This window comes from Sinohyriopsis cumingii, chromosome 15 (genome assembly GCF_028554795.1).
Source record: "Sinohyriopsis cumingii isolate HCF-2022 chromosome 15, ASM2855479v2, whole genome shotgun sequence".
NCBI classification, from domain to species: domain Eukaryota; kingdom Metazoa; phylum Mollusca; class Bivalvia; order Unionida; family Unionidae; genus Sinohyriopsis; species Sinohyriopsis cumingii.
This window is the reverse complement of record NC_142975.1, coordinates 92375381-92397458: the sequence shown is the minus strand read 5'-3', so window position 1 is coordinate 92397458 and position 22078 is coordinate 92375381. Positions and strand designations below refer to the sequence as shown.

Here is a 22078-nt window from a genome sequence, read left to right as displayed (position 1 = left end):
ATCTCTATTAAGTTTTGTTGTAAAGAAGGGAAATTGTCCCTTGTGTATTATCATAACGATGTCCCTATCTCATCAATGGTTTTTACTCTAATAATTGGCTCCTCAATTTTGAAAAGTATAATACCAAGGAGACTTTTTAAAACAGATGTACAGACTTTAAGAGGTGCAAAAATCAACAACATCACTGACAGAATAATGAACAGTGACCTAACCAAATACAAACAAATTATTATTTTAGTAGGTGGAAATGATGCCTGTGAGGGAAGGTCACTAAATCAACTCAAAACAGATTTTGAAAGTTTATTGTATGCTGCTAGATATTGCAGCCCAAATACATGTAAATTAATGATATTGGGATTACCTCCTCGTGTGGACACCAAGGCCAAAGAAATAAATGATCTGATAATTGACTTATGTGAAGATTTCAACCTACAGTACATTCCACAATACAAATCTTTCTTCATTCAGAATCAGGATGTCAACCTTAGTCTCTACCACAGAGACAAAATTCATCTAAGCAGAAAAGGAACCTCTCAGCTACTGAGAAATATTAACATGTATGCCCCTATTTTCAAGCACTTTAATGAAGAGTGTTGTCTCAACTGTGGAGAAACTGGGCACATGACACAGGCATGCCATCATGGCAAACAGATCGAGTGTTTTAGGTGCCATAAATATGGACACAAACAAAGACTTTGTCCATCAATGTATACATATTAGGAAGCTGGCAAAGAGGAGAATGCCAACGCTTCATTTACAAAAAAACTAAATGTACCCAGTGGGACTCTTGACTCTAACTATTCAATGGACACTATTGTAGATGCAAATGTAAATGGATTTTCAGGGTTTGTATGTGACTTTGAAGATGCTAATATATATGAACATTTAAATATAGAAATAGGATGTCAGAATGATAAAAGTAGTATGGAGACAATCTCAGTGAGTACCCCATTGCATGATGACATACATGTAATTGATATAAAACTAAATACAAAAGGTTTTAACATAGGTCACTTAAATGTACAAGGTATAGTGGGAAAGATAGACCAGATTAAGTTAATGTTGTCTTCCATGGAAAATAATATACATGTTTTAGGACTCACTGAAACCAAATTAAATGCTAACCACAATGATGATCTATTTCACTGTCAAGGCTACAATAAACCATTTCGTAGGGACATAGAGACAGCAGGGGGGGGGGGGCGGGGGTCTTGTTGTATACATTAGGGAAGATGTAAATGTAAAAAGGCAACTTGACTTGGAGTCACATGAAATTGAGAGTATCTGGGTGGAAATTTTTCAAAATAATGCAAAATCTTTCCTAGCTGGTTTCATTTATAGACCACCTTCCTCCAAAGCATTTTGGAATGATAACTTTTTGAAACAAATAGAAAATGTTCTAGCACAGGAGAAAGAAACATATATACTCAGAGATATAAATAAGGACCTTCTCAATACTCAAATAAGGAACAACTGGATGGAATTTATTGAATCATTAGGCCTAGACCAGCTGGTAAATGAGCCTACAAGGGTAACAGAAAAATCAAGCACTCTTATTGATCACATTTATACTAACCTACCAGACAATGTGGCTTGTGTTAATGTACCGAATGTTGGTCTTAGTGACCACTATCCTACTTTTTTGACAAGAAAGGTTAAATGCAAGAAAAATAAGAAAAATACACATAAAACGATCACTTACAGATCGTTCAAAACTTTTAATGAAGAACAATTTCTCAATGACCTATATAAAGTTCCATGGAGTATGATCCAAAATTTGGATGACATAGATGAAGCCATGAGGGTGTGGACTGACTTATTTATGGATGTAGTATCTAAGCATGCACCACTGAATGTACATCGAGTAAAGACTGATATTCAACCTAATTGGCTTACTACTGAAATCCTAGATGCTATGAAAACACGAGACAAATTCAAGGCTATGGAAAACCATGCACAATATAAAGTATGGAGAAATAAAATAACAAGTATGATCAAAAAAGCTAAAAAAACTTATTATCAATCATTGCTTGAAAACAAAAAGAGCAACACAAACTCCATTTGGAAAGTCTTCAATGAACTCACTGGAGGAACACACAAAAAACAGACAAATAAAATTCACTCACTTCTGGTAAATGACACCATAGTCACTGATGAAACTGACATTGCAAATGTTTTCAATGATTTTCATCAACATTACCACAAAGTTAAAAGAGCCAGTGATAGAAAACAACTTTAATGAACTGAAAAAGTTCTGCAGCAGTAAAATCTCAAAGGAGGTTTGTTTCTCTATCCCACCAGTGTCAAAAAACTTTGTTAAAAATGTCTCAGTGAACTTGATACCAAGAAAGCTACAGGACTCGATCAGATTGGTCCACAACTCATTAAATCTTCTGCCTTTGCTATTGTAGATATACATAACATTCATAATTAATTTAAGTATTGCAACCTCATCTGTCCCCAAAATATGGAAAACTGCAAAAGTAACTCCTATTCACAAATCTGGTTCTAAGGATGATGCTGATAACTACCGACCAATCTCAATACTACTAAGCTTGTCAAAATTGATTGAAAAACATGTCCATGACTCATTCATGTCATATTTAACCAAACACTTGCTGTTACACCCTAATCAATCAGGCTTTAGACAACCATTCCTGTGAGACTGCCTTGATCTCCCTAACTGATAAATGGCTTCAAGCACTTGACCAAGGTAGAATAATAGGAACTGTATTTGTAGATTTCAGGAAAGCTTTTGACATGGTGGATCATGAAATCCTTTTGAAGAAACTGAAAATCTACCAGTGTGATGAAAGAACAATTAGATGGTTTACTTCGTACTTACATGAGAGAACACAACATGTTTACATAAATAATGTTCTGTCTGAACCTGAAACAATTAGATATGGAGTACCACAAGGCTCAATTCTAGGTCCATTACTATTCATTTTAATTATTAATGACCTACCACTTTTACTAAGAGACTCAATATCATCTACAGATCTCTAATGCAGATGGCACAACATTGTCAGACATCCAAAACACAAAGCATGAGCTCGAAATTTCTTTACAGAATGCACTAAACAAACTGGAAAACTGGTGTACATGTAATGGCATGGTGGTAAATACTGGTAAAACTAAAATATTACTTATCTCAACACGGCAAAGAAGGACAAATCTTGATAGTGATGAACTATGTCTGACATGGAAGGATACAAATCTGCAAATAGTCTGTCATGATAGACTACTTGGTGATCTGGTAGATTATAACCTATCATGGACTGAACATATCAAACATACCAGTGAAAAAGTCAATTCAAGTTTATGGCTTCTCAGTAGGATAAGACATTTTCTCCCTGAAAGGCACAGGAAACTATTTTATAACAGTTACATACAACCCTATTTGGACTACTGTAGTACAGTATGGGGTAATTCAAATGATAAAAACATAGCAAAGCTGGCACATCTTCAAAAAAGAGCATTTGGGCTAATATCAATCCAGAAAGAAAGCAAGGAAAGTTTAGCTGGTAGGTTAAAAATATTACCTATTAAAGACCGAATCTGTTTGAGAAAAGCCAAATTAATGTACAGGATATCTCAGAATAGTGCTCCTGAATATTTACAATCACTATTCCATTATAGGCTACCTGGTAATACTCCCCACCTGCGATCCATGTCTACCAAACAGTATAAAATTCCCAAACCAAATAAGGAGTTATTTAAAAAAAGTTTCCAATACTCTGGAACTCTGCTCTGGAATAGTATTCCAGTTGAGATTATTGATGCCCACTCTATTTCCTTCTTCCAAACCCAACATATCCAGTGGCTTCATAGATGCAGCTTAAATAAATGAATTCCTTTGTATGAGGGCCTCAAGGTAGATTAGTTTTTAGCTAATTGTGTTACCCTCTTTAAATAAGGTCATTATTATTATTATTATTATTATTATTATTATTATTTACCGCTCCAGTGGTCTAGTGGTTATAGCATCTGTGGCATGATGCCCCAGTTCTAGACATCATTGTAAACTGCCACACTGCACACATTATAGCAATATGACTAAACAATTGTTAAAGCTATGCTAAAAGTATAAATCTTACAAAACATACTCACCGATGGCTTTTATTTATTTATCACTATGCACATGCTCAGTGCTTTGTAAGTGACCTGCTGGACATAATTACTAAATCAATGACCCAAAGACGATTTGTACCACTAATAAATCTTATTTTGCAGAAAAGTAGCATACTTACGAATTTATATGCATGACCATGAAAACAACAGCTAGCTGATTCCTCCACAAGGAGGACACCTTGCTATAACAGATGGAAGTTGTACTGTTCCTTATTGTGTTACACCTTGCTATAACAGATGGAAGTTGTACTGTTCCTTATTGTGTTACACCTTGCTACAAAAGTTGGAAGTTGTAATGTTCCTTATTGTGTTACACCTTGCTACAACAGATGGAAGTTGTACTGTTCCTTATTTTGTTACACCTTGCTATAACAGATGGAAGTTGTACTGTTCCTTATTGTGTTACACCTTGCTACAACAGATGGAAGTTGTACTGTTCCTTATAGTGTTACATGCATTGTGCCAAAGTTTTAAGTGATGGAAATTCCTTTACACAGTCTAATGCAGTGTCTCCAAGCTTAATATAAAGGATCTATATTGCAGTGTCTTTTTCAGTATCATATACAGTGTACTTAAGTTTTGTATAAGGTACGGAAATTGTACTGTCCCTTAGAGTGCCCTATATGGTATACCCAAGTTTTTGTCAAATCTGCCTTAGAAGAAGCTCGAAACAGCAAATATTTTGGCATCCATTTTTTGTATATTTGTACATCAGTCAACATTAAACATTAACCTCAGGGTTAAAGTTTTTTAAAAAAACTTTCTCTCAGACACCATGTTATGTCCCACCATCTTGGAATTTGAAATATACCTTAGTGGTGGGCTTGATACACAAGGCATGGTCAGCATCTTTAAGAAGAAAACAGTTTACTTCATCTTTGCAGTTGGATGTAGATTTCACAGATAACTTTGGTAACAAGTTTTCATCCATTCACATTTTCTTGCTTCTGTGGTTTTAGGTGTGCCACCACCCCAGCTGTACGGAGAAGAATGGCAACCATCCCTTGTTGCTGTGTAAAGAGTGTGACCATCATATTCATCAACAGCCAAATGCCAGCGGACATCTTGTCTTGGATGCTCCAAAGAAAAAGAATGGTACAATTCACATTACATTCTTTGTACTTACTGTAATTACATGCTCCCTTATTTTAACTTACTCAGATAACTCATGAGCCTGCTTATAACTCGTCAGGATTGGTCCCCATGTCCAGCTATACTGACCATTGGCCAAGAGAGTTAACATTGGTGGTAAGTTGATCTTCATTTGTCCATTATTAATACAGGTTCATTACCACTACACCGCCTAAACTACCTAAAAGGTTACCATGCAAAATTGCAAAAACATTCATTCCAAGGTCTAGTCGTTTCCAAATGAAAACGGTACTGTTCTGAACATTCAGTACGGTCACCACAGTGGCTGTAATGAAAATCTTATTATAGGTAGCCCTTCTGAATGGATAGTCATTCGAAAATGGGTTTTTGTTCAAAGACTTCTTAGCCCGTATAGTTGGTCCTAAATATAAAATGATGCCAATCAGACATCCAGTATTACCAAATTCACTCCTCCATACCTGCTTTGATGTCCTTTCAGTCTTAGTTCAAGTCACGGTGGAGGATATTCCAAAAGACAGAAGTGATGAAGATTTGTCTTCCTGAGGAGGGGAAGGGGGCTTTCCCCTATATTTGATTTGTTATAGCTTTTAAGTTGAATGACGGCAGATTCGTGGTCTTATTCTTTTTTATTTTAGCACAATCAAACATTGCCAAGCACTTGTCCACACCCAATCTACTACAGTCTGAGGAAACAAGTCCCAGTGATCAGGACAACACAGAGAAAGATGAGGGGGTGGACACAGGAGATCATCCTGATGGAATTACAACAATAAAGCAAACACCCAAACCAGAGGGAGATAAGTAAGTTATGACCTATGATTAGAACAAGTAAATATCATCTCCCCTTCTTAGTGTAGTTCGTATGGCAAGAAAATTTTGATTAAAAAATAAACAACTTAAATAAGGGCAATTGGGAAGAAAAGGAATAACTAACAAGTTTATAAAAGTGATGAATCTTACAATTTTGTCAGCTTTCTGTGTCATAACCCACTTGCACAATACAGACAAAACAGCCAAAATAAATTTGGAGAAAGAGATCCAAGGTGGTATTAGTATGTTTAGTGTGGGGTTTGATACATTCGTATTCCAAGATGTGTATCTTGGTAACACCTTATGACCTCTCCATTTGACCTTTCCGAAAAATATTGTCATTTACATTGTCTAGATGAATTATCTCATGTACATCCAACATAAAACTTCCTTTCTATCTACAGTTTAGAGGTAGGCTTTTGTACTAACCCTTGACATCAGTGTCTACACAGTTAGAAGTAAATAGGTATATACATTCTCTCACTGGATGTCAACCATTCTTTCCTCGTTAGGTCCTAGGTTGCAGTTTAGATTAAGTTTCATAATACCTCTCCCCTGAGGAGGTGGTTAACTTTTTACATGTTTATAGATTCTTAGTCAAGATTTTGCATTCTCAGTTCAGGTTTTTTCACACTGTATAAATACTGTTATACCTGGAATCAAGAGTCTTGGTGAGAGGATGCATCTTGATTAGTGACAAAAGTAGGTCACTTTCACCAATGTTTTAAACTGTACTGACTTTAATCATCAAACTTGATTGCTTGTATCTGTGTTTGTATTTGTACACTAATTGGGATCAACCCAGAATATTCTTTTATGTGATGATCAGCCTTGCATACATTTACTTAATCTGGGATCAGCCCAGAATGGGGCTTGTACTTTTTACCTCTGTTAAACATAACATGCAGTGATATCATTTTCTAAAAATAGCTTTCAGACAAGGCAAACTGGCATAATGGCATTCAGTCTTCTTTTCTGTGTTATTGTTCTTACTGAAAACCATGTAGTAGGTGTTAAATTTGTTCATTAAAATAGAGATGTGTGTGGCGTCATTTGGTTGTTATACCATCACTGTGGTAGGTGTGTTATGGTTGGGGTGGGGTGCTCCCAGTATTCTATTTAAATTTGTATAGAAGTCCCACCCAGTCTTGATTTTGGTTGGAAGTTAAATTAGTGAAAGATAGATGTAAAGCTCCAAGCCCCCAGTCAGCAATGCCGACGGTTAAATGATTGCGTATACAAAAAAATTGAAAATCAACAAGTAAAAATTTAATGACAGTTCAATAGTCAAATGATTAAATTTCCCAAGTACTCTCCTTCCGCTCCACCCTGTGATAGCCTATTGCATCATTTAATGTGTAGTGTGAGATATCTTTCCACCTGTCTTTGTATTCTACTCATCTGTGTACACCACTCCCTTGATAACTCACACCCTGATAACTCACGAACCCGCTTATAATGCAGGGTCAGGCAGGAATCCCATTTTTTTAAACCAGTAAATACAATAAAAATGATCCCTGTTTCTTAAAACTTAAAGAAAATCGTGATCACGACCGCTCCGGTGTCCTAGTGGTTAGAGCGCCCGCCTCTGAAGTGGGAGGTCGTGGGTTCGATCCCTGGCCGAGTCATACCAAAGACTTACAAAAATGGTACTAACAGCTGCCTCGCTTGGCGCTCAGCATTAAGAGGTTAGTGTTAGGACTGGTCCGCCCGGTGTCAGGATAATGTGACTGGGTGGGACATCATGCCACATGTCTGCGGCATGATGCCCCAGTGCATAGACATCACTAAAAACTGCCACACTGCAGACATCGTAGCGATATGACTGAAAAATTGTTAAAGCTACGTTAAAAATCCAAATCACACACACACACACAAAATCGTGATCAAAATTGGTAACCGAAATGTTGATATATTGCTCGTTTTATAGTCGAAAACAAAAGATAGGACCTCAAAATTTTAATCAACATTTTGAAATTATCAACTTTTAATAAGAAGTCATATAAGTGGTTATATTTTCTTTCCGGACGACATTCTTAGTACACCGTAATTAAAATTAAAACTATTCAAGGAAATTTCGGTAAATGAAAATGTCACTTATGCCTAGTGTAGGCAGTACATTAATACTTAAATATCAATTACTAAGTTTTGTTAAGTGAAATTTATGTTTTAATTCTATCTTTTAGTTCCTCTTAAGTGTAATCATCATAAATGTAATGTGTATATAAACGTAAAATGTGTCAATCTACCGTAACAGCTATGTCCGCAAGCGTTTCTCTGAGAACCTAATTTGCTGACCGATTTTTGATAACTGACTTGCAGAAATATTTGTTGTAGTGTTGCACTGAATTGAAAGCTGGCCTCCTTTGTATTATCATGTTAATTATGCCTTTTGAATCAAATAAGAAAAGTTAAAAGGTATGCAAATCCTACAAACTGAAAATCTAGCACTAAGAGATATCCTCAAGGATGATAAGAAGTTTCACTGTTACTTCCAATGAAATCACGACATCAATAACGTACTAATTGAACAAATCAAAAATTGATTTTCGACGTAGACGATTGTCTCATAAAATAAATGTCACTAATAATGAACAAACAACTTCATTGGAAAATGTGTTATTAATAATTATTATCTACATGATTGTAAAACGAGGATTCAGTTATTAAACAGCCCAGTCCCCTAACTCCCCGCTCGTGGTTTTCTTGATGTTTAAGTGGATTTTTTCAATTTTTGGAGGTCCCTCAGTAACTCATGCCCTTGCTTATTGTGCGGTCAATGTTTGTGGACCCCGTTGTGCGCGAGTTATTGAGGGAGAGGTGTATTCTTCTCTCATATTCCTCCAATTCCTTCTCCTCTTTCTCCAAACTTTCTCCAAATTCCTTCTCCTTCTTGACTTCTCTATATTCCTTCTCCTTCTCCACTTTCTCCTCCTTGACTCATTTTCCTGCTTCTCCTTGACTCTCTCTACTGACTAGACTTGTTGACTCTGACTGCTTTGTTCCTGTGAAAACACAAGGATGGTACAATATTTTCCTTAGCCCTCTCATCTCACACTACACCCAGCTTATCATCAGATAACAGCTATTAAATTTCTTTGGTCTCAAATTCATTCACATCGAAATACTCATACGTTCTTCTATGGTAAAATAACGTCATAATAAAGGCACGGTGACAATTACTTCTCATACATACATCAATAAATTGGATCACATCAGTACATATTCCTAATCCCATTATACTAAACAATATCACAGCAATCATACACATTTTTGGTTACATTACAACTCATACAAAGTACACAAATATTCAAATATCCATGCTCTGATATATCCATACATCCATATTAACTAACCTTACACACTTCAACCATTTCCCCAAATTCACAATTCAAGCATGTGTAAATTCTAACATATCATGTGAATAAATGCATTAACGCAATTAGTTCACTACTAAATAACCTAATAACGAATTGCAAAATTAATTCTTACCACAAGCTAATAATCTACATAATTCTCTACATAATACTCAAATAAGCCTTTAAATGAACACTACAAAGGTAATTCTATGTAGTAAATGATCCTAGTAATTAAGTATACATACTACACATAATTACAATTACAATGCCGTAATATTCTGCAAAAATCAAGCAAATAACTTACTGACCTTTACAATGCTTTATCTGCCCTTAGAATCTCCTCACCAAGTTTTACCACCAGCTTATGAGTGGCTCTTTCGGAGTAACCCTATCATCAAGCTTCCTAGGCGAGGCTAAATTTTTCTTTGCTAGACAGAAGTTCTAATTTAGATCGAAATTGTTACCACACCCTCTATCTCAATTCCAATTGGATGTCACTGTGATCTGATCCAATCAAACTTAGTGGACAATGTCCTCTCGCTGGGGATGGATTTAGAACACGCCCCAGTTCATCTTGGTTCCTCTGATCTTAGGACAAAGCTGTAACACCTTGGCGGGAAGTTGCGCTATCCAAAGCCTGTGCTGATTCAAGATGCTGGATCTTCTCTCTGGTCATGGTAACTTTGTGTAAGAGATTAACTCTAGCCTGTGGCAATGTTCAGACATCAAAACATGGCTTGTAATAATACCTTACATTCATTTGGGACACACACGTACACATATTCCTTTAATGTGTACATACAAGAGCTTTACTCAATGTAGATTTGAAAACAATACAAAAGGATGACAAAGAAATAAAATGTATAAAATTATTACTGTATGCACTCATATATTATAGTAGAATATATCAAAACATTACATTGTGAGGGAAGAGCAAATAAAAACAACTTTATTTTTGACTATATGTTGTGAATTACTATGTGTTACTAAGACCACTCCGGTGGCCTAGTGGTTAGAGCATCCGCCTCGGATACAGGAAGTCATGGGTTCAATTCCTGGCCAAGTCATACCAAAGACTTAAAAAAATGGTACTAACAGCTGCCTCGCTTGGTGCTCAGCATTAAGAGGTTAGTATTATGACTGGTTGGCCTGGTGTCAGGATAATGTGACTGGATGGGACATCATGCTACATGTCTGCGGCATGATGCCCCAGTGCTAGACATCACTATAAACTGTCACACTGCAGACATCATAGCGATATGACTGAAAAATTGTTAAAGCTATGTAAAAAATCAAAATCACACACGCACACACACGTGTTACTAAATGTCTCTCAATGCTTTGTCCAAAAACAATATGGCAGCAGCCGGGCACAGTGATGTCATGGTCTATTTTTAGAACAAGATTTCAGTACAAGTGCCATAGACTCTTATGTTATGATCAGCCTAGATGATAGCCTACTTAATCAGGGATCAGCCCAGAATACACTCAAATCCTGGGATCAGCTAAGCACAGTCTCCTTAATCTGGGATCAGCTCAGAATGTTATATGAATGTAATCAGCCTAGCACAGTCCATTTAAAATGGGATCAGTCAAGAATACACTTTAATACTGGAATCAGTTTAGCATAGTTTGTTTAAAGTGGGATCAGCCCAGAACACACTATCATGCTGGAATCAGCCAAGCACATTCTATTTACATTGGGATCAACCCATAGTATACACTGTAATGCTGGGATCAGCCTAACACAGATTAGGATACAAATTAGTCTTATAAATAATTCCATTCAGATTCTAGCCCATCAGCAGAGAGACAGACAAACATCTTATTTGTTTAAGTATTGATGTTATTATGTGTATATTTTGTGACTTGGTTGAATATTGGTAATAATGAATAGAGACGTGTTGAATTGGGAGAGAGAATGCACTATACTTATATAACTTTCATATAAATGTGTGTGTGTGTGTGTGTGTTGATATTGATTAGATGTGGGATTATGTGTGGCTATCTAGAATAAAGAGAACACCTTTGTCTTTAGAAGTGTATGAATGGAACAATGAAAATAAGTCTTGTTTTTGAAAATTTATTGAGGAAGAAATTCCAAGCATATTTAATTAAATTAAATCATTGCTAACTCTTTCTATTCTTTGAGAAAGGATTTATAAAATATTTTGCAAACAGTCATTGTCATCTAGAAATGGTATGAAAAGAATGAAGAGATAAAGAGTGAGGGGGGAGGCATTAACTAGTACGCATCCTTTTGTCTGTGGGTATAGGAATTAAAATTGAAAGCACTTTTCTTTATTTTCTAAATTTCACTTTATTGATTAATTAAGAAGAGAATAAATGCATCAGATATCAAGTAAAACACGGTGAAAGATTACTAGGAAACAAGAGGCAATATTTCAATGAGACTTTCCCTTATTTGCCATCTTGTCAACTTTATTGTTTTCTCAGGGAGTTATTGGTCCATACCTTTGATGCAGAATAGGTATTTGGTATACTTATTTTCTTATTGTAACTTTCATGAAGGTTAAAAATATATATATATATATATATATATATATATATATATATATATATATATATATATATATATATATATATACACACACACAGGCCTACATCTGTGACAAGCTGAAATGACACTAATACAGTGTAATCATTGTATTTTGTAATTCTCCCATCAATTTTGTTGAAGTTTTATTATTATTTTCTTTTACCATTCATAACTAGATTCATACTGTAGGGGTAGTATACTCGATTTATGTTTAAATTTCCACAGGACTTCAGTTTTATATCAAATCCTTGTGAAAATCACTTACACTGTAATCTCCATTTAATTGACTTCTATCTCTCCCTGATACATCACTTCTGCACACATATCTTTGGTTGTAAAAAAAATTATCTGCTGTATAATACTGTTATACATGAAATTGGGAAACACCCCTTATCTTAAAATGAGGTCACTGTGACTTGCCTCGCTGACTTTGGTTAGGTCTCTGGCACATGCCAAATCTACTGTATAAAACTATTGTACCTGGAATTATGAAGCTTGATGAGATTATACACCCTGATCTGAAAGGTATGTCACTGTGACTCATGTTTCATATTGCTCTGATTTTGGTTCAGCTTGATTTTTTTTATTGTTCATGCTTTGATCATTAAACTATTTGATTGTATGCCTCTTTCTTTTTATTACACTCATACTAAAAAAGGTGACTGTGACCTATAATTTTACGTTTTAGTGGCATAGGATCAGTTTTTGCATTGAGCAGATGACTACATAGGTCATTGGCATACTGTGTATATACAGTATTCTTTAGAACCATCTAATGTGGGGGTTGCATTTTTATGAACACAAGACCCTCATTCAGTAGCAGGTCACTGCTTCACAGACTTTGGTTAAATTTGTGTTTCATTTTCATTTCTCACACTGTTCATGTGAGATCTGTAAAATTAATGATGATTTTTATCTGTTTCTGCCACATTCATAAAATAGAAATGGTTCATTGTGATCTAAATTCTCTCTTACCAGCTTTGATTAAGTTTTTGTATGTAGCTCATCACTATGCAGTTCTGTTTTGCATATTATATGCCTAATATCCACCCTAGAATCACAAAACACAGTGATTTAAGGCATTTTAATAAGTTCTACATCCTTTTTGCAAAAAGGTGTCACTATGACCTATATTTCATGGTTAGTGATCTTGTTGAAAGTTTGTTAAAAATTCATTTTTTGGCTGCTGTTTATGTTCAAATCATTAAACTTGATCATTTGTTGTATCTGTCATACTATTACACCTGTAAAACCAAGGTCGCTGTGGCCTACATTTTATGCCTATAAAACATGGGTTAAGTATTTGTATTTATGGTTACATTGATTCATCCATGCTATGCATGCATGCATGTGTGTACACACACACACACACACACACACACACACACACACACAACCCTGTTTGACCATTGCACTTGGAAATAGGAATCGGTATGTTTATTCCCTGATATCTGTCACTTTCCATATAGGACTATACATTTTATGTTGTGAATATGTTACCCGTTACATATTAACTGTGTATTGTACACATGAATGAATATACAACTTAGAGGAGTAGACTGAATGCTTTTCATGTGATTGCTTATTGTAGTCACAAATCAAGGTAACTATGTTTGTACTGTTGACTGTTAGAGAAGTTACTCTAACCCTGTGACCTTTGCCCAGTTACATCTAGCTTCAGTGGGGTGGACAATGATAATGGCCTGCATTCTTGTTTATGCAGATTTTAAGAACAATGATTTTTTTTTACAGATATACAGAAACACTTCTGTACTGTATTTTTTTATCAACTCATTACAGTAGCTCTACTTTGCTATAATAAAAAAGAATGTTTTTGTTTTATGTCTTTAATAACTGTTAAAGTAGGTGGGCTAATAGGTGGGAGGTTTGATAGTGTCAGCCAATTAAAAAGAAACATTTTAATTTGAATATGATTCAGAGTTCATATGCAAAAATCAAAGATTTTTGACAAAATATATATTTAGTTTGAAAAGGGTCCAATACCACTTTAGTCTGAATTTGTTTTTTGAATTGCAATTTTTACCATGGCCACTGGGGACTAGTAAACATAGAGGTGAGGTACAATAATTATTGTTTACACTGACTGGTTATTGAGTGGACTTGACCCTGCTACATCTGTATTGGTGAAAGTTTACACAGAGAGGTCAAGCTGATTGAGCCATAAACAGGGTCATGCCCTCCATTTCATACCTTTAGAAATGAAATATTTTACGAACCAGAACCATGGTGAACGCTGAGTTGGAATGATGACATATACCAGAATTGGTAATTTAAATCATTCTTTTGATTTAACTGATATCCATATGAATGAACCAGACTGAAATGGTACCAAGATTCAAATTGTAGTTTTTTAATAAAAAACTGAAATTTGCCAATTGTTCTAATATCACCAGTATCATCCATGTAAATGGAGTGTCATGATACATAAATGATTTTCCTTGTTGCATACTTCTTTATCTTCCATTGTTTGACACTGTAGTAATTTAGATTGGTACCAGTGCCTACTACCTTCATTTACTTCCTACATAAACAAGTTGTAATGAATTGACAAGTGGTCAACATTCTGGCTAGAGAATGGGCAAGAAGTCACATGAGATTTGAGTTCAGTGGCAAATGGCATCAAGTGTATACATCCTAACTGTTATGTTTGAGATAGTTTTGAAAAAGGTGTCATTGTGACTGCAAGGTAAAAAATGTTTATGTTGTGTGTAAAAATGTGTATGCAACTGCACAAACTAAATCTGACAGAAGAAAAATAGGTAAAGTTTACATAGATATGGTTCACTGCATCGGATTGGCTGGGAGAGTGACCAATGTTAGTAGTTGTTACATTAGCTATTACCAGTTGTTTGTGTAGCAAGCAGGGAAGCCTAACAGGCCAGGTAGACTTAGGATGCTACCTACAAACTGATAACTGTAATATCGATGAAGCAAGGATGGGGGATTAGCAGTCAACTACATCCCTGCTTCAGGACCATTCGAATCCTACTGGTTGTTTGAGCAGAAAATGAGTGACCACATATTCCATACTGTGAGAAACTTTTTGTCTCTAACAACTTGCGCTGCGGGATTTAAGCAGCCAGGGTCCAGCTGGATTGTTGCTCGTACAAGTTTGTATAATTTTAAATTTAAGGTAAAGTCCATTGAAAAGCTGCTGTATTTGCAATGCTGAATTACCGTAGATACTCACTTATAAGACAATTCTAATTGCAAACTGCACAGACCCATAGAAATATTATGTGACACATGATAAGATTTTTTGTTGTTTGCACTTGGATTCTACTTAAAAGCAAGTATATACCATATCTTGTGTTTATGTGTGCCATATTAGTTTCCCTTGAGCATTTTACATTTTGTGATGAGTCATACATTATCTTTTCTAGCATCCATATTATTCATTCCTTTTTTCAAAAGTATAAAAAATAAACAGTTAAAGTGACATTGGTAAATACCATTAAAACCAATACTTGATTTAAGAATTAAAACAAGCTTGATTTAAGAATTAAAACAAGCTTGTTATCTAATCATAAAAGAATATAATTTTTAAAAATATTTTTAGAAGTGTTATTATATTAGGGTTGAACACCATACTCTTTTGATTTCAAAAATTAGCTTCCTTTTGTATTGCTTCTTAAGGATGGAGCTGCAACAGCTCAGTGGTAAGCATGACAGATTTGCAGCTGAAAGGATGTAGGATCAAATCCTACATTCAGACCAGCTAATGGATCAGCTTCTGTGGCATGTCCATGAGCATGGAACCTCACTTCAGTTGCCTTGGTACTAAATAACCTATTTGTGCTGTTGTGCAGATCAAACCATGCTTCTTGAGGATAATGTAACTGTATAACATCATACTGAAAGTTTTAGCTTCACAAGTTAGTAATTATCATTTTAACAGTCCATTTACTTTTCATTTCCTAACTTTTTTTATATCTAGCACTGAAGTAATGTACTTTTCCAGCTTGGAACCTTATCATCAGTAATACCATGCTGTAATATAGCTGGTACTTTTCTGGTAGGAAAATACCCTCACCGTATGACAACAATTTGTAGTCTCATTTGGTAAACCAGAAGATTCTAGAATACTGTATCACCCCTGGGACATTCCAAGTATTCTTGCCCATGCATTCTTGTCCCTTCATTCTTTTCTTGGTTTACATGCTTTAATGTCTACATTGTTTATGATGAAGAAGATTTGCCATTGCTTTGTGGTTCAAGAAGCAAATTTATTATTTCTCTTGTGGGCATATTGTTCATTAAAATTATGATTATACCCTTGACTGAGTTTTATATCTATTAATTCAAGTTGTCTTGAGAGTTATTAGCAGTGGTACTGTCCACGTGGTTTACTGCTTGGCATCTCATTTTATTTTTTACCCCTTCAACAGGGCATTAGCGATTCAGATATTTTGTTTAATTCCCCTATCCTTACATAAATTCCAGAGTGCAGATTTGTTTTTATTCATTTTATTGTTCTTTAGGAATCATTTAATTCATATTACCTATATCATGATATTTGTGTATACTGGAAGCAGGTCACACACCACTATTTACCTTCATATGATTGGTTATAGAACACAGGTTCACTTTCATATTAGTTTCCAATAGCTTTCCCCAGAAAGATTTTCCAAACTGGAAAGAATATAGAGTGAACTTTAGAGTCACCATATCTTCTTGCTTCTTTACTAGGTGCAATTAGGTAGCTCTTAGGTAGACCGAGTGGTCTAAAGTGTTCATTGTTATGGATCATTGCCATCTCACCACTGTCTGTGTGGGTTTGAGTCTCAGGTTCGGCCAATGTGATTATGTGAGAAAGTTTCCCAGTAGCTTCTCTCGGGTTGGTGGTTCTTTCTGGGTTTATATGTATAGCCTATTTTGTGCTGAAAAATGGCATTAAACCTTACAACAACAAAGGTTTAACAAGGGCCAAGACTTTGCTGGACAACAAAAAGGGTGGTTTGTCTCTCTTTCTATGCTGTGACCTTTGGTAGTTGCTTCTAGCTATAAGATCCATACCCCTTCCTGGCCCACTAAACTGCCCACTTTTTATGCTAAAGCAACTCAAGTTGGTATTTCTACGGGGATTTGGGCTTGCCTTCCACTGAAAACTCTGGAATAATTAGATCAAAAAGCTAGGTCACTAGTAACCATAGACTAGTCTCTTTTCAGTAGCCTCATTAGCTGAGGCTCTTCGTTGTCTGTTGGAAGCAGAGACAAAATCTTCTAGGCATGTGTCGTCCTTGTCCATGACCTTGTCAATGACCTTGTCTCCACATCTGCAGGGATTTTGCTCGGGACATTTCCAAGGTCCTACTAGAACACAAATAAAAACATTCTGAGGGCTCTTTCCCCCTGGAGGCAGAGACTTTCTTCAGAGGGTTAATCCCCTTCATGGTTACTCAGAATTTGGGAGACCAACAAAACTGGTCCCATGCCTCCACTTCTGACTCTTTGATACAGCCTAGAAGCAAAATCATTCTGAACACACTTAGGGCCCATCACCTAAAATCTTTTGAGCAGTGCAGCTACAATCAAAGCAACAACCCTATTTCAGAGATCCCCATTGGCATTGGTATGTGGATCCTAGAATGACATGCTGCAAAGGCCCTTCCCTCTTTCCTAAAGGACAAGGGTGGACAGCCCAAGGAACTAGCTATTTCTCCTGAAGAACATACCTCTGACCATTTGTTCCCATTGGTGCCAAAACTAAACATCTTTCCGGAGACTTGGTCTGGCATAATGGGCAATTTGTGGGTATTTTCTATTGTATAAAATGGCTACTGGCTTTGATTTTGGGATCCCCTTCTTCTCATAAAGTCCCCCATTTTTACCACTAGTTTAAGCACATCAGGAAGAGGTTCAGTCTTATCTTCAGAATGGTGCAGTAGAGAGGGTGTTAAATGACCAATCTCTAAGCTTCTGCTGCTGGATTTTCCAGGTTCCAAGAAATGGGGAAATCCCATCTAATTATTAACATTTTGTCCCTGAACAGATTTCTGATGGAGGAACCATTATAGATGGAGATGACATCCTCAGTCGGAAAGTTATAAGACCTGGAGATTGGATGATCTCCATGGATGTGTACCTACACATCCCAAGCTTTCTTCCACAAAGGAAGTACCTCTGCTATTGATTAAATGGGGAGGTCCTCTACATCTAGAGTTTTTTGAGTTCTTGCACCACATTTATGGTCACAAGTTATCCCAGTGCTCCAATATTTCAGTAATTGGTTGATCCGCAATGGCTGACTAGAATCCATCAGAATAGCTCTGTCTCACTGTTGGTCTATAGTGACTAGGCTGGGATTTCTGCCAAACTTAGAGAAACCAGAGCTCACTCCATCTCTGTAAATAAGAGAAACAATATTTGGTTTCATATGTTAATAGCTATTGAGCAACCCTTTCCATCACTCAAATTTTTAAAAAGCCTGGACATTGGGACAGATTCTCACTTAGCAGACTTGGTCAGTTGTTGTTCTAGGGTTTATCACCATTTTCAGCACAAGATAGGCTATACATGGAGGCTAGTATAACTGGTGGAGGAAGAACCCTGGAAAACCCAGGGAAGAACCACTGACACACGAGAAGGTACTGGCAGGCTTTCCCACGTACCCACGCTAGCCGAGCCTTGGACTCGAACCCACACAGACAGAGGTGAGATGGCAGTGATCCGGAATGTTGAGCGCTTTAGACCACTCAGCCACTTGGGGCCTCGCAGACTTGGTCAGGTATTTTGAACTGCTCTCTAATGCATAAATGGGACCTTGCATGCTTTTTGTGGTCTCTTAATAAATCCCATATGAATCATTGAGTGTTGCTTGATCATTACCCTCAAGAGAGTTTTCCTGCTTACCTTAGCATCTGCAAGACAAAGGAGTGAGCTTCATGCCCTGTTCATAAGGCAGAGCTGTATCAGGTTCAGTGGGAATTATGAGTAATGACTCACTGTTGCCATCAAGATATTTTGTTAGCAAAACACCAGCTTCCATCGGTTGCATCATCCTTCGTTGAGATCCACAATCTCAGCTGTAGCTGTGCTGTTCAAGATGGTAATTTACATCCAGTTAGGGCTTTGTTTGGGCTTTTCATTTTCATATCGCAGCCTCTCAGGTGAAAAGGAAAAGCAAGAAGCATCTTTTCCTCCCCATGGAAGATTCAACCGATATTTCAGCCTCCACCATTTCTAGGTGGATTGCATTGACTATTAAATGAGCTTGCTAGTCCTTTACCAACAGAGATCTGTCTTTCATGAAAATTAAAGCTGACGAGAATTGAGCCATTGCTGCCTCATGTATTTTTGGAGGACGGGGGAGGAGGACAAATTTTAATGAAGTAATACTTAACTGTTGTCCTTACCAGATTTCCACCTGTTGCCTCCACCTGTTGCCCCTCACTGATATCTCAATCAGTTAGGCTGAACCCTCAAAATGAATGAAATGGTAGTATGCATGGGCAAGAATATGTGGGGTGTCCCAGTGGTGATCCTGTTATATTGTATGGCCACTTATTGCTGGAAATTTATGACTGATTTAGCCTATTTGCTTTTGAATAAATAAAAGGTACAGCAGGATTTCAGCACTGATTTACTCAGACATAATTCCTCTGTCAATTTCCACTGAAAACAAGCACTCCAAGACACCTTGAGCACTGACATACTCAGACATAATTCCTCTGTAAATCTCCACTGAAAACCAGCACTCCAAGGCACCTTGAGCACTGACATACTCAGACATAATTCCTCTGAAAACCTGAAGCACTCCAAGACAGCTTGGACACTGTTAGATTTTGACACAAGTATGGATGGGCACTATGAGCTGACAATCTGTGAAAATTGAACATACTGTGATGTATACAATATTTTTCATTGCTACTGGTATAATTTTATGGTGCACAGATTATAATAGGTAAAAAAGTTATTATCAAAATAATTACCATTTTTTAGGTACCAAAAGTCTGCAAATATTACACAAAAATATAGTTCTCTCTATAAAAAATTACAGAACAAATATTAATTATAAATTGTACAGATTGATAACGACATGAAAATGTAAATGTTGTAAAAAAAAGTTTTAACAATGCCTTTATCAGAATTGAATGGCTAAGTCAAATTCACAATAATGCAGTTCTTGGAATTGAATAGCAAGCTCTAAGTTAGTGTAAAACAGTTAATGGAATTAAATGGCAAGCTCTAGTTCACCATATTAAAGTTAGAATTAAATGGCAAGATCTAGTTCACCATATTAAAGTTAGAATTAAATGGCAAGATCTAGTTCACTATATTAAAGTTAGAATTAAATAGCAAGATCAAGTTCACTATATTAAAGTTAGAATTAAATGGCATGATCTAGTTCACTGTAATAAAGTTAGAATTAAATGGCATTATCTAGTTCACTATAATAAAGTTAGAATTAAATGGCATTATCTAGTTCACTGTAATAAAGTTAGAATTAAATAGCATGATCTAGTTCACTGTAATAAAGTTAGAATTAAATGGCATTATCTAGTTCACTGTAATAAAGTTAGAATTAAATGGCAAGATCTAGTTCACTATATTAAAGTTATAACTGATTGGTATGATCAAGTTCACTATATTAAAGATATAATTAAATATCAAAATCAAGTGCACTATATAAAGTTATAATTATTTGGTATGATCTAATTCACTGTAATAAAGTTAGAATTAAATGGCAAGATCTATTTCACTATATTAAAAATTAAAATTAAATGGCAAGATCTAGTTCACTATATAAAAGTTAGAATTAAATGGCAAGATCTAGTTCACTAATAAAGTTAGAATTAATGGCAAGATCTAGTTCACTATATCAAAAATTAAAATTAAATGGCAAGATCTAGTTCTCTATATTAAAGTTAGAATTAAATGGCAAGATCTAGTTCACTGTAATAAAGTTAGAATTAAATGGCAAGATCTAGTTCACTATATCAAAAATTAAAATTAAATGGCAAGATCTAGTTCTCTATATTAAAGTTAGAATTAAATGGCAAGATCTAGTTCACTGTAATAAAGTTAGAATTAAATGGCAAGATCTAGTTCACTATATCAAAAATTAAAATTAAGTGGTAAGATCTAGTTCACTATATTAAAGTTAGAATTAAATGGCAAGATCTAGTTCACTATATTAAAAATTAGAAATAAATGGGAAGCTTTAGTTCACTATATTAAAGTTAGAATTAAATGGCAAGATCTAGTTTGCTATATCAAAAATTAAAATTAAATGGCAAGATCAAGTTCACTATGTTAAAGTTAGAATTAAATGGCAAGATCTAGTTCACTATATTAAAAATTAGAATTAAATGGCAAGATCTAGTTCACTATATCAAAAATTAAAATTAAATGGCAAGCTCTAGTTCACTATATTAAAGTTAGAATTAAACGGCAACATCTAGTTCACTATATTAAAGTTAGAATTAAATGGCATGATCTAGTTCACTATATTAAAGTTAGAATTAAATGGCATTATCTAGTTCACTGTAATAAAGTTAGAATTAAATGGCAAGACCTAGTTCACTATATTCAAGTTAGAATTAAATGATGAGCTCTAGTTCACCATATTAAAGTTAGAATTAAATGGCAAGATCTAGTTCACTGTAATAAAGTTAGAATTAAATGGCAAGATCTAGTTCACTATATCAAAAATTAAAATTAAGTGGTAAGATCTAGTTCACTATATTAAAGTTAGAATTAAATGGCAAGATCTAGTTCACTATATTAAAAATTAGAAATAAATGGGAAGCTCTAGTTCACTATATTAAAGTTAGAATTAAATGGCAAGATCTAGTTTGCTATATCAAAAATTAAAATTAAATGGCAAGATCAAGTTCACTATGTTAAAGTTAGAATTAAATGGCAAGATCTAGTTCACTATATTAAAAATTAGAATTAAATGGCAAGATCTAGTTCACTATATCAAAAATTAAAATTAAATGGCAAGCTCTAGTTCACTATATTAAAGTTAGAATTAAACGGCAACATCTAGTTCACTATATTAAAGTTAGAATTAAATGGCATGATCTAGTTCACTATATTAAAGTTAGAATTAAATGGCATTATCTAGTTCACTGTA

General features: G+C 35.3%; 1 protein-coding gene across 5 annotated transcripts in view; it reads left to right on the top strand.

The window, feature by feature from the left end:
* LOC149782311 (pleckstrin homology domain-containing family G member 5-like) overlaps positions 1-22078 on the top strand; it is a 416669-nt gene that overhangs the window by 141520 nt on the left and 253071 nt on the right. For all 5 annotated transcript variants that reach the window (XM_089933695.1, XM_089933694.1, XM_089933693.1 and 2 more), the window contains 2 exons: positions 5094-5229; positions 5883-6048. In XM_089933695.1, the coding sequence (XP_089789821.1) occupies positions 5094-5229; positions 5883-6048 (302 nt within the window). The remainder of the gene's footprint in view (positions 1-5093; positions 5230-5882; positions 6049-22078) is intronic.